This window comes from Haemaphysalis longicornis, unplaced genomic scaffold (genome assembly GCF_048455015.1).
Source record: "Haemaphysalis longicornis isolate Haplotype H1 unplaced genomic scaffold, Haemaphysalis longicornis Haplotype H1 scaffold_16, whole genome shotgun sequence".
Taxonomy (NCBI): domain Eukaryota; kingdom Metazoa; phylum Arthropoda; class Arachnida; order Ixodida; family Ixodidae; genus Haemaphysalis; species Haemaphysalis longicornis.
The window spans coordinates 12,019,509-12,033,989 of record NW_027526266.1 but is presented as its reverse complement, the minus strand read 5'-3'; the positions used below and the strand labels follow the sequence as shown (position 1 = coordinate 12,033,989).

Below are 14,481 nucleotides of genomic sequence, written 5' to 3'. Positions count from 1 at the left end.
ACGTGACTTGGGTGTGGTGCAAGTCTTCCGCTACGTGGACCATTTCCTTGTCCTTTTTGAGGCTGCGCCAGATACTACGTCCGAGCGCGTGGATGATCTTTTCAGTGTGTTTGTGTCCTCCCTCAAACCCCTGGAGCTCACCAAGGAGGTTCCCGAAGAAGCCCTTATGCGTTTTTTTGACCTGATACTGTCGTGCCAATTTCGTCACATGTGCTGGAGGTACGCCCCTAGAAGCAAAAAAGGGGTGCTGCCATATTCCTCGGCCCATTCCAAGCTTACGAAGCGTGGAATCGCCCACTCCGCACTGTTGAACGCTTTGGTTCGGTCGTGTCCTCACGGAATGGAGTGCAGCCTGGACACGCAAGTGGAGCGGTTGCGGTCGGCAGGCTACCCACAGGCGTTGGTCCTCGGAATTGCGGAAGCGCTCCTGAAGGAAGTCCGGTCGACCCACGAGACCCGAGAAGACAAGCGGAAAAAGCCCCTAAGCGTCACACCGTACATCCACAAGGTATCCCACCGGATGAAAAAGGTCGCTGAAAAAGCAGGTGTGCGGACAGTGTTCTCGGCCCGAGAAAACTTGGAAGTTTGTGTGCTAAGGTGAACTCGCCAGGGCGCAAAAATGTGCGATGCATGACAAAGCACGCGAAGCGCTTCGTGGCTTGCCACGACAGCGTCGTGTACGAGGTGCCCCTAGCATGTGGTCGTGTGTATGTGGGGCAGACCGGGCGTTGCCTGAACGAGCGCCTAAGGGAGCATGCGTACTCCCTTAAAACCGGCACAGGAAGCAACTTGGCAACGCACTGCAAGGCCTGCAAGGGCTGTAAGTGCTCCCCGCGTTTGGAAGAAACTAAGATACTCAAGAGGTTGCGCGACACACGCGCACGCAAAATCTACGAGGCGTGGCAGATCGCCCAGCGTGGCGAAGAATGCGTGAGCACCCCTTCCGTAGCTCTGTATCAGAAAGAACTTGTGTACTTGAACGTGTAATTTCGAGTTATCTTGGCATAGAAGATGCGCCTGTAGTTTGTTTGTGTTTTTCTTTTTCTTTTTCACGCATGTGACGTCATTGCATTCTTCCTTTATATTTCCGCAAGCAATAAAATATTGCTGAGTGGATAGTCAGCGCTAGTGTCTGTGTCTTCTTCTTCGCTGTCCTCGTTTAAAGCGCTGTTTCCCAGTTTAAGTAACCAAGAAGTTACGCTTTTTCTGCCGTGTTTCAAGGGAAGAGCGCTATTCGCACCTTAGTGATGCGTCGTTACTGGGTCATGTACAGCGCATTGATTGATTGTAGGGTTTAACGCGCCGACGCAACGCAGGCGATGAGGCGCGCCGTAGTGGAGGGCTCCGGTTTAATTTTGACCACCTGGGGATCTTTAACGTGCGCCGAAATCTCGTACACACGGGCGTTTTTGCTTTTCGCGTACAGCGCATTCAAATGGCCACGATGTTTTTCCACTGTTGAGCATAACCCCCAACCATAATCTCCTACTGCGTTTACCTTCCGCCGTATGACGGATTCATTCAAGCAGCGCTGCTCTGCTTGCAAAATCTTTCATCAAGATTGAGGTATTTTAGTGCCTCTAGCCAGTTTTAAATTTTGAAGATTTTAGAACGATCTTTAGTATAACAAAGAACCATTAGAGGGACATTGTCACACCAGTTCCGGAGCCCCTTCCTCATCCTCTATTTTCTGTTCGGTTTTAAAAGACTACATTTTATTGTGTTGTGTGTTTTGTGCGAATAAATAATCTTTTTGCGATAGTGCAGGGCATGGAAAAAGGTAACGGCGATGACAAAAAAACAAGCAGAAAGTCACTGCAAAATCTAGCAGTAGAACACGTTGAATTTCTGGTAAAATATTTAGAAATGATGAGTTCTGGTTCGGCAGTATTTTGGCAATCATAGAACCCTTTACTCAATATTACCAGTGCTAGGCTGCTATAAAGGAGGCATTGCGAATGCCTTTAAAATTATTCTTTACAAAGTGGCACATCGTCTAAACATAAGGCGCGCTTGCGCGTTAGTCAAATGTAAAATCATAGTTGTCTTGTCGTACAGTGTGAGGAAATTTTATTTTTATAGTTATTTGTTAGTAATACCCTGACGGCCAATGACATTATAGAGGGGAGTGGTTATATTCATGAGTATAACCACAAAAATGCTGCGAACGGAAGACATAGCAATTATACATATTTACACAAATATATGCAAAACTATTTCAAAACAATTGACCAGTCGATGTTGATATAACAGATCAGAAGTAAACATAAATGAGGATTAGTTGGGCCGGGTTGTGAAAGAACATTAAAATTTCTTAAATCATTATCAGCCAACTGCCGAAGCTAAAATTGTCAATTATAGATGGATTTCAGGGCCTTTGGTCACGTTCTGATTCTTAGTTTTATTAGGGACAGCCAGAAGTGGCTCTATACAAGAAAAAAAGAGAAAAAAAGCCTTCGGGTTTAGTCCTCTTTCAGTGCACAGAGCAGAACGGGGAGAAATGTAAGAATATGTGGAAGTGCCAGAAGTTGTTTCCCAAATTGCACGCGTGGAAACTCAGGTTTTTCGCTTTTATTCAGTTTCTTTCCAGCCTTTGCGATATTGGCCAAGAATGTGCAGAAAAGCTCCAGTCGGTGGACGTACAGGTAAAGGTTTGCAAAAAAATGGTACACCTCATATCTAAAAGCACACATACGGGTATAAAACCTTGCTATAAAACCAATAGAAATGTTCCAACCGCTTGAAAGTGCACTTCAGCTGCGCTAGCTTGCTGAAACTTATGCTCTTGTGATTTTTAGGCAACGGTAATACCACTTATTAATTAAAGATATAGGGAAGCAAAAAAAATTAAAGTTGTAATAAATCCACGTGGAAGTGTGCTAAGAAGTGTTGAATATAGGTTTATTTGCTTGATTAATTTTCCATTTTTTCGTGCATAAAGCCGAACACTTTCTGCTGTTAAAAAACAAAGCGAAGTATAACAATGAATCTAAATGGAAAGAATAATTGGCTGAGTTCTGCCCAGAAAACGTTTTTTTTTTCTCTGTCATCCGTCCGGGCACCCTGGCATTACTTCTTTACTGCTTTAATGTTGTAAATGCTAGCGCTGCCTCTTGAATGCCAGCAGGCCATCGAACCCTATTCGTGGGTTTGTATAAACCTACAGGGGGTATTCGAGAAAGTTTGGTTTTCCTCAGGTAACGCGGCTCCTATTTCACTCGTCACTATATTTCCCTTGTTATGAAGGCCTCGCCACGTCACAAACAAGTGAATTCCACATTTCAAAACAGCCTATAGAAGCTTATATAAACTAGAAATGAAACATACACCTTTTAGAAATGTACAAATTGGCAAAATATTTCTATTCATAACATGTGTGGTTTTCTCTTTGGCACCTAAAATATCACTACAACATCTATGTATTCAAATGGTTTTTTTTACGTTGGTTCCGCTTTCCTGCTACAAAGGAAGCCCATGATCACGTGTAAACGCCAAAAAGGAGGCGAATGTACCAAACTATGTCACGTCACTTGCTTACCTAATCGCGATAACTCTGGTATTGACCATCAGTTGGACCAATTTTGTTTTATAAATCGGATCATGAGCTCCAAAAATAAATATCTTCATTCGTTTTTGTACGCTTTCTAAACTGCCTTAAGTTTAAGAACATGATAACAGAAAAATATTTGTTTGTAAAACAACGTCTTTATTGCCCAACCAAAGCACTGTTTCCCTTGAAACCGTATGATGCTGCCCTTCTTAAATGCACGAATTATTCTAAGCGAAGTTTACATGTGGCGATGGTCATTTGGCTAACAAATGCGTATTTCACAAGAAGTAACCCAGATAGCAAAAAACGGTTGACCTTCCAGCTTCGTAAAACCGTAGTGCTACGGTAGTGTACGTGGTATTCCCAATTGAGCAATTTTACGAAAATATATTGTTTCTCCGGATGTCGATTTTACGCAGCAAAGACAGTACTATGATAGAAAATCGCAGGGCGAGGCTTAGAATACTGATTAGGCCAAAAATACGCATGCAAATCCCTATCACTGACATGCATATATCGTTTTTGAGCAAAGACATTTACTGTTTTCTGCACACACCCACTATGTAATTTATATGACTGTGCCTTAACACAGCAACAGAGTGAGCGAATAACAGAGTGTGCTCCAGCTATGTGAAAGTAACAATTCTTTATTTAAATTATTCGTTACATGTTATGATTCTTCATTCTTTTACGTTGTTATAGAAATTGGAGCCGCCGCTTCTAAGGCATTTAGCAGTGGCACAAATACGGTGACAACATAGTTGTGGTTGCAAATTTTTAAAGTAGGTATACCACAACTATACAAAATCGCCCAGTACAAATACCAGCCTGCTGTTTCTTCGAACCAATTGGGCTGGGGCAGTGTTTTACCATTATATCATGCAATTCTTGTGTTCACAGACCAAGTTGATAATATTGCTTGTGGAAAAATTTTAAACCCGATTGTCCTCGGAGTACCTGTACGCGAAAGAGCACCACCGTTCTTCCACTTCGGAATACATGATGCCTAGGTTTTACAGTTACAAGAAACAAACTCGGCGCCAAAAAAATAGCCTTGAAGAGATATCGGCTAGCCCATCGGAAGACACGCGATTTATGCTAAGGCTGAAAAATTGAAATGAATTGAACAAACGTAATTGTAATAGCCATATAAGTTGTCAAAGGGGAGGGAAAAAAACATGAGTAGTGAGTGTAGAAAAGCGAGGTATCTATAGTTACTTGCCATAGGCAGCTCAACGATGTCTTCTCTGGAAGACATTCGCCGTCAAGCAAGCAGATATGCGCATACTTTTCTAACTCATGTATGGTTTAGAAAAATTGAAAGCCATAGAACTTCACATGCCATAATAGCAATGTACCCACAAAAATGCAAGTCTGTGGGTTCATCACTTTTAACTACGCGTATCACCTCCGCGTTACGTGTTTTCACTTTGTGGGGATACTTCGAGTATCTCGTTCTTCCTGCTGAACTTTTCTGAGGGCAAATTTCTGAAGAGCAAAATTCTGAACCTAGCTGTTTCTGAAAATTTGTGTTGGTAACACTTGCGAGCACAATTCAAATATTACCGGATTATATATATTAACGGCTCACCTTTCAAGAAGACGTAAATATGTACTTTACCCCAATTCTTAATCCCAAAATTAGAAGTTGTTTTGGGGGAAAAATTGTCGATCAGCGTTTAAACATTCGCAACATTCGCATGGGCTAGCTACATCAACGAAATCCAAGCCGCCTTGTGAACGCGCTGTGAATCGATGAGGAATTCTTTAAAAAATGACTTCCCAGCTTTGACAGCTTAGCTGTTTATTCATTTTATTCCGTCGTCAAGCGTTACGGGAAAACTTTGCCCTATCTCATGCGAGCGTGCGGCTCTTAAGGAGCACCCAACGTCGTCCAGGCTTGCGCGTGGGCTTACGCCACGTAAAAAGCTCACTAAAACAAAATATCCAGATAAAGTACCATGCGCACGTGAGCGCATGCCTTGTGAGGAGCGCCTGACTCCGGGCAGCTGGACCATCCCGAACACTGTCGGCCCAGCATTCTTGGTGTCATCTCTCACGTCCTGTTCTGCTCCCCAGTTCAAGTGCGTTTGCGACTGAAGTGGGAAACACAGACTCCGAGTCCGCGATGCCGGTTGCCGCGGGTTCTAGCACGTGCTAATGTGGTCCACTTTGAGAAAGGTGTGAAAGCTTGCGGACAAAACTATCCGGCCCTTACAGTCATGCGAAACTTTCCGCAAAAGGTTCAAAAATACATGGGAATTGCAATATCCGGGTCTGCGACGAAGGAAGGAGGACAGCCAGCTCTGCTGTTTTGACAGTCTTGCTCCAGTAGTGCAGCTACGCTTTTTATTATCTGAAAGGTTTATTTCTGTCATAATTCAGCAAAGTTCTCCTCCTAAAGCCTAAAAAGTGTATATTTCCTAAATTCCAAGCCTGAAGCGGTGCCCAGGCATTGATATCACCTTTTGGGCCTTTGCCGTTTGTGAAGGATATAATTTCGAAAACTTCTTGTCACCGCCTGCGCGTTGGCTTAAGGCAAATCCTAAAAATACTCGCTGTGTACTGTGAGGAATATTTGTCGGCATAACGCATTCCAACATAACATCGCTTACATGTTGAAAATCTCTAAAAGCGCACAATTTACTTCGCAGTAAAAGTTCGCAACATGAAATTCCTAAAAGTAAAACCGCGATAGGTTTATGCATTCAAAGAACAAGTTATTGTTATTCGAAAAAAACTCCCCCCACCTCCCCGAAGGGGATCGTGCGGAAATGCGAATGCATTGGGTGTACCGATGAGTGCGCTGCGGAAAAGCAGTCACGGAGAGAGGCGCGTGCTCCACTGCATTTATATATATTTTTCCGAGCACAGCGGGCGGAGAGAGGGTACGCGGAGAGGAGAGAGAGACCCGCGCAACACGCCCGCCCCGCGCGCGAGCTCTCTCCACCGAGCTCCGCGATGCGAGCGCCCTCACACGCCCGAGCGCGCTCCTCCTCTCCACTCACTCTCCGCTACTCCGCCTGAGCTCCGCGATGCGAGCGCCCTCACACGCCCGCGCGCGCTCCTCCTCTCCCCTTGCCCTCCGCTACTCCCACCCGAGCTACCACCTGCTCCGCTTGCTAGGCGCGCCACAGCTGTTGCTAGGGGCGCGCAGAGATAACACCTGCGTGCGGACGCCGGCACACACCGCACGACAACCCCCGACTAAGAAATACATTCGCATTTAAAATTTGGCCTTTCATAGGCCCCCCCCCCTTCCCCGCAGAGCATGTCCGTCAGCATATATTCACTGAGATTTCCATCAATTTAAGTTAAACTTTGCATGCCCCGCCAACTCGTGTGTTTCGTGGCATCTTCGATCATTACTTAACCGCGGCAGCTCTTCAATAATCGTTGCCTATTATCAAGGAGTACATACAGAAGCTTAGGAATGTTAGTACGCGAACGTTAGTACGCTTTTGGTATGCAGAGGAATCGGAACATCTTGTTTACCGTCTGTCCTCCTAGATGGCGCCACCATACTGCGTAGCACCGCTTACCGCCCTCGCTTTGTTTCTGGCCTTATCTCCACCTGGCTTGTTTTTTTTATGATCGGAAGTAATCGGTTCTGAAACATGCGGTACGCTCGATAATCAGGGTCACGTAAGACAATTTAGAGTACGCCAATTAGACAATATCGTGTGAGACAACCGCAGAGCGCCGGACCTTCGTGCACCTGTAACAAAAGAATTGTGCGCGCAGCCAGCAACAGCTCTATGCACTGGTGCTTCCGTGTTTACGTCTACTTTCGTAATTTTCATTGTTTAGTCCATTCTCCCTGCTACAAAATATTGAGCATTACATTTTATGCAAAAATGTCTCTTTGTGCAAGCTTTTAAACCTTGTTTCACTTGCGTTTGCTTTTGTAGGCCTCTGTGAATCGCACAGCTGCCCACAATCCGTCATAGGTCCTAATACGGGCCGCATCACGATTCTCTTTTTCCTTAATTATAAAACATACTCGGGTGAACTTTGCACTGAAGTGATGTCAGTGTTATTCTAACACGGAAATATTTTACTCGCATGAAATGCAAGTAAACTTGGCAGCATAGAATGTGGTTATCTCTTTAAAGAGCAACAAGAATATATTTTGTTTCAGATTTTACTTCCCTGCGGGCGAGCAAGGTTGTGGGAAGTCTGGGTACGTAAAACACTACATTGCAGTCCCATCCGTGCATTTAGTTCGGATACCTGCATGTAAAACCTTCACTGATGAACTTTCTATTTCGAAGCACGCCGTGAGGACGACCCCACCCCCATCCTACAGGACATTCACAAACAGCTTCTGAAAAGAAAGCCAACTTGTTGGGTTAGTTAATTTGGTTGTTGTGCAAAAACAGGTGGTTAAGAAGCTTCGCCAATTTTCGCTTTGTTTTTTGCAGTCGACGAAAGAGAAGTTTGTTTTCCAGAACGTGTACACTGTTCTATTTCTACAGAACTTCATTACTTACGCTCACACGGGTTTTATTCTTTGCGGCTTTCTATAATATTTTTACATTTCCCTGTACGGTAGTCACCAAACGTTCTTGACCAAGGTCCAGATGCAATTCCACCGGACTATTTCAAAACTCTTTAAAAAGGATAATTCATGGTGTTTAGGGAGAAATTTACAATTTTTTTTGCTACTCCTCTTTTACGGTGTCCCTATTGAGATACGTATGCACTTTTCAAACACAATGCTAACCTTTTAAAAATGCCAGCCTTGGCTGAGTCCTTCGCCTGTGCAGCTGGTGTCGGTTGTTATAAAATGTGGGACCAGTCTTCTATGTTCTCTCAAGCATGACGCAAATTTCGCATTTTACGCATGGAGAACAACTGATTTTTTGTGCCTAATTACCAGCAACAGCTTATAACTTTAACTAAATAACCTGGAGGGGTTTACCAAGCTCATACAAGTAATACTAAATCCTCCCGCAGAATAAAAAAAAGAGCAATGACTATTTCCTAGCTTCTTAACCGTCCTTTATTCTCTTGTCTTCAAGTCAAAAATTTGCAACTTCATGCGGGGAGTTAAAGAATTCTATGCCATGCACCCCTAACTCTACTTATGATTGTATAAGCGAAACCTAGCCCTACATTTCTCTACTGTTATTTATATCCTCTCCTTATATTGGTATTAGTGTGTCTCTGGATACTCACGAAAGGGAAGTTGAGCCAATTTAACTTCTCTGGTAGGAGGCACGCGCAAGGATAGCTACAAAAATGATGAGGAGGTAACGAAACGTTTGGTGCACTGAGAAATTCCACCTTTGTCGCTAAATTTTTTGTCCACAGTTATGAAAATTAGACTAAAACTTGAAGGGGTTAGGGGAGGAGCGTCATGATGGTGTTTGTTGAGGGCGCCGTGTTTTCAGGTAGAAGAGACCTTTTATAAGGGAGTGCAAATTGCTGCAGAATTGGGGAAACGCCGGAGGGAAACTCAAGAATTTTTCTATTCGGCATTGCCCCTCCTTGATTCCACCTTTGAAAATTTTGATCAGGTATCAATAGCTACAGGTTGGGTGAAAAAGAAACAAGTCTGCGATAGTTTGTCAGTGGGTGGCCAGGATTGGATCTTCAGGGACAGTACTTCTTTCTTTCAACACTTTCTTCTTCTGTAATCATATTGAAGTTCAAAAATGCGTTTTAGGGCCTTCCTAGTTTGATGTCAGAATGCTTACATGGCACCTGGAGAAATGTGTTCCAAGCAATGCGTGTGTGCGAGTAGTGAAGCAGACCTCTTATCGTGAGATTACACTGTCCATACAAAGCGCAGCATGCGTCAGTTGGCATCCATATACCTCGATAAGTCCCAATGTCTTTATATAAAGCGCTAAACACCGAATTCCTTTAAAGTGGGCTTGACTGCTTTACGCAGGTGCATTTTTGAGAAGACATACACGGAACTTCACTGAGCTCAAGTTAAAATTAGCCTTCCTGCTCCTCTTTGTGAAACAGAAAAAAATTGACATTCTTATTCTCATCCGCGCCATACGGCGTAACCTTTTTACTTGATGCCTCGCATGGATGACTTCTCGATTTATCCATGACCTTTCTCAGATAGGTGTTTTTTTGTTTTTCACAGGTACACAATTATTTATACAGTGCAACACAATGACCTTAAACTGGAACGATAACAACTTTACGTTTGTAGACTTAGGCCATTTCAATAAAATAGCTGAAAGTCACGCGCGAGATATGTTTCAATACTTTCGTTGTTGACTTTCTGAAAATTTATAGTGGTTACTGTGATAGGTTCAACTATCATTTTACAATCAAGTAGCAACCTACATACAGGTATTTTATGATTATATATCCCTTCAACTTGCTTATCTCGATTTTGTGGCTTTGAAAATGGTCAATACGAAGAACGAGGTCAAGAATATTACCAGTACTTCCTGGAATGCGCGTTGCATCGGATACTACCAGATGAAGGTTGAAATTAAACTTAAAATTAAGTAGTGCTTTCGATGACGGAGACGCGTGATGCATAATAGCCCAGTTAAAATAAGCGAGGTTGATTAGTTAGTACCCATAATATTCACAAGAGATCTACATGCGTCCTTAATTTGGCCATTGTTATCGATACATGCAGCACAGGGCAAAGGTAAGTCTTAGTTTCTGTTTATTCAAGAAAAAAAAAACGCACGGTTGGGACGTGCATACTGGATTGAATATGCGTACCTGTTAAATCTCTTGGAAAGAATCGCGCACTTGAAAGAGGAGCCTGACCTTCACGATTACATGACTGTTTCCTAACCTTATTTTATCCCTATTTGTGCTGGATTGCTGTCGGTCGTATGTATTGCACAAACAATAATGCGATTCCCAAAAACGAACGCAGGTACTCTATATGGGGCGCTAAATTATTCCTCAGCATATCAAAGAATAAATAACCCCGTTAGGTCAATTAGTTAACGACACCGCCTGTAATAAAGGTGCAGAGATTTTTAAGTTCCATTTCACCATAAAACTGCTGATTTGACCACAGGCGTCTGTAGCTATAGCAGCTGCTAGAGCAGAAATACAAGCCGATAACATAGCTACAATTTTGTAAAAGCTTTTGCATGAACGATTTGTTTATTTTGAGCAGATTTACTAGCAAGAGGTTGTTTTCTTGATGCAATAGTGGTTTCTAAGTAGGATAACATTTTATTTCAATTTTTGTGCGATACCCCCTTCTTATTTTGAACAGGGAGACCACCCAATGTATTCTTTAGAGATGAAAAAATACATCGAGAAAATAATGGTAAGTGGCTACGCAGTGATTAAATCTCCGTTTTAACCTTTTAAGCATGCGAAATGCTGAAGCAGTTGACGTCGTAAGAACATAATATTGTACTTTTGCGCTAAACAAATGACAGCGTTATTTAATCTCGCATACCGGTTACTATGAAGTACCGCCTCATCACCAGTAAGTTCGGTGCACACATGAGTGTCTGCTGCAGCTGAAAATACTTAACGAGGCCGGTGGTCTGCTTTTTAATAAAAATGCGCAGGGAATTGTAATACGGCCGCAGATATTTATATCTCGCATGTGTCTTCTACTACAGTGGAACCCCGATAATACGACTTTCAAGGGACCACGCAAAGCGTCGTATGAGCGGGGTGTCATACGACAGGGGTGCGGGTAAATGCAGGCATAGTAGACGCTCTCACGCAAAAGATTCGCTAAGAACCTTTTTAAACTACCATACTCAGCGCGTTCTCGCGTGATTGGCAAACCTCTAGCTAAAATCCTAAGTTTCAAAAAAAGAAACGCCTATGTTCTGCCCCCTTTCCCTCCACAGCGTTCGAGCTAGTCCGCCAGCCGAGCGCCGTGCGTACCGTCTGGCGCTATTTATAGGTTTTATTCACTGGAAAGTTTAGCTGTCAATTTCTTCGCATGGCCACCCCAGAAGGGGCCACGGACATGGGGCGGCTTGGGCCACTACGCCAGCACGACGACTAAAAAAAGCACCGGCGTGTGTCCTCTGCTCCGTTTCAACACGCTTCTCAACGGTGATGTTAACAAGCAAGTTATTAATCGCACTCACACTGGAGTGGAGGCATTACTTTGTGTGCTGTGCGTTACTTTGCGTTCGGTGGGATAGAGTTTCGAACGCCCAACACAAATCATGTCCATAGCACGGACAAGTGTCGCCATCCTGCGGAGCCGGACGTAAGCCAGTAACGGTGCACTAGCAGGTAGCCTGCATGTGTACCTGCAGTGAATACAACCTATAGCCCGCCAGCCCCGCACCTTGCGCGCGCGAAATAAGGCCGACGTGTTCCAGCAAATTGAGAGGGGAAAAAGCGACGTTGGACTGTGAGACGATGCAGGTGTGAGACTGCCAAGGCCAAGAAAAACGAACTATAACACAAGGCGGAGATTCCTTACAGGCCGGAGACACTCTTTGAAAGATCCCGTGCCGTCGCTATTGGATCGAAGTGCTCAACGCATGGCGGTTTTCGTTTCCCACAAGAATCAGGAACAAGAAGTAGATAACATGCTTCAACTTGGAGAATAAACCGTTTTGCTGCGAAAAGTACAGTTCGGTCTTGCTGCAGTGAATTACTGCGGCGGCCAGAGAGTGACCCAAAATGGCGGTGCCAACGTATACGTGTCTCTACCCTTGCGGCGGAAGGGCGTGAATTGAGGTTACCTAGCAAAGAAAGAAGCAGAGTGACAACCCGGCTTTGAAAGACACTGATAAGCTGAGAGCAGAGTTATAGGGAGAGAGAGAGCGTCGTGAAAGGAAGAAACTTGGATCGAGCGAACGGAGAAAGCGGGTGTTCGGTTATTACCGTGGGGTTGTGTCGTGTGGGTTTTCGCTTTCGTCGGCAGCTCGACGGGAGCTTCATATTCCCGTTCCGCCTGCCACCTGAACTCCGACGTCTCGCGGTTGGCGCGATGGCGTACTGCTGCCGCGTGGGGCCGTCAAAGGTCAACTCCCCCTCACGAGTACCCGCCTGATTGCTTGCGTCTGTTCAGCAAGTGATCCGGACCGCACGCGGATATTTGCACATCAAGCAGCTGAAACGAGGGTTAAGCAAAATGAAAGGTCGGGACGAGGCGGCGAAGCGGTACAAAATATTGAAAAAACTTCCAGATTATCTATTCTTGGGTCCGTCGTATGAAGCGGACCGCGTGCACCCGAGCGTTTTATAATCGGGGTTTTAATGCATTGTTTTTACGGGGACTTTGCCAGGGATTCCGGTGATGAGTCGTAAGAAGCGGGTCGTCGTAAGTCCCGGGGACGTATCATCCGGGTTCCGCTGTACTATACAAAGTGGTTCCCTTTTGAAACGCTCCGTATATACGGCTTTATGGGAAATCAATATTTTTGCTTTTGCTGACACACAGCCGGAACGAAAACAAAAGAGATGTGTCCGCAACACATGATAATAAAGTATGGTGTTGCGTAAAAAATTTTAACACCGGTTTAACACCGACCGCCAGTAACGCTGTCATAGCATGTATGAATTCCGTATACAAGGAGCATACGGAAAACACGCGGTGCTGTATTTCACGCTTTAATTGAGACTGAAATATGACAACTATGTCAAACGTATGTGTAATGACGAACGATTTGATTCTTTGGCTTTTGAAAATCTTATCTGCATTAATTACGCTTGGGTGCGTAATACATTGTATGACCTGCTATTCGCATAACATAGTATATACGGAACGTTAAGATAGGCTGGGAGCTTTAAAACAGCGTCACACGTCGCTGCGATGGTAGAATGCAATCTGTGTGCCTATCGTTGAGAGAGCAATTCTGTTCAAGAAAATTAACCCGCTTTTCTAACGTAATAAACTACCTGCATTCAAAACAAGAATAATATTCTACTCTTTTGTTGCAAGGAAGCTGAATTCTGGCTTTAAAAAAATGATTACGCAGCTCTCAATATTCAGAACAAAACAGATAACCTGTCCGCCTAGAGAAAATGGTTTGTTTTGAAATGACCCAGAGTTTTGGTTTGGTAGAATGCACAACTCACATGGACATCTGCTAAACATACAACATGTTTGCCCTTTCAGATCTGTGCAGTAAGCGCTGCACCAGACGCGAACGTTGGTTGGCTTATGTTCGACGTGGCCCTGCGAATCGCGGGATAAACATTGGAAGCAAGGAATGCATTGGATATTTTACGGGGATTTTTCGGGTATATTATCAAAATGAATAAAATATATTCCCTGAAAAGGAGGGATTTAAAAGCACCGGTTACCTCCCTTGAAATGCAAAATGCAATATATTCATGCTATATCCTCTTTAATGGAGCCATGAAGAGAAAACGCAAGTTTGGTTCATTCAAAAGATTGCCTCGATAGAATCTTACTGATACCACTTTTAAGGTAAACTTGGCTCAAATACGTTATATACTTACAAAAAAAGGTAATGGCCATGTGACCCACTAGCTAATTTCCCGCAACAGAACCGACACTTCTTTTCAGTTGCTAGAACAACTTCACTTCACTTCAGTTTAATAAAAATAGCCACAAAAGCAAACCAGAAACGGGAACGCGTGCCTGTTGCGGCGAATGAATAACGTACTACCGCTCCGTGCTGACAATTAGAGCTTCCGCTGTACTTCGAGGAACAATTAAATGACGGAAATCGTTGATCCAGAGCGTTCCAGGCCCTTGAAGAGACGAAAAAAAAAATTGGTTGAGTGCAATCAGTGATCTCAAACCTGATTTTACATGTTACTGAAAAGCGTAACCGATTACAATTACGATTACTTCAGGGTAATAAATAACTGATTACAACTGCAAGTGCATGCTGAGATTTTCAGTGTAAGGGATTAATTCCTACCTTACTTTCACTACAACTTCTACCATGATAGCACATCCGTGCACATAGAGGGTGGCAAAATAAAGAGGCCGCAGATAAATCGATTACAACAAACCGGTACCAACGCACGCG

General features: G+C 43.9%; 1 protein-coding gene across 1 annotated transcript in view; it reads left to right on the top strand.

Moving 5' to 3' along the window:
- Positions 1-13,753, top strand: part of LOC144166102 (uncharacterized) — a 33,337-nt gene extending 19,584 nt beyond the window's left edge. The window contains exons 3-6 of the mRNA XM_077695734.1: positions 2,580-2,645; positions 7,692-7,733; positions 10,767-10,820; positions 13,596-13,753. Of these exons, the coding sequence (XP_077551860.1) occupies positions 2,580-2,645; positions 7,692-7,733; positions 10,767-10,820; positions 13,596-13,673 (240 nt within the window). The 3' untranslated portion in view covers positions 13,674-13,753. The remainder of the gene's footprint in view (positions 1-2,579; positions 2,646-7,691; positions 7,734-10,766; positions 10,821-13,595) is intronic.
- Positions 13,754-14,481: the final 728 nt, after the last annotated feature.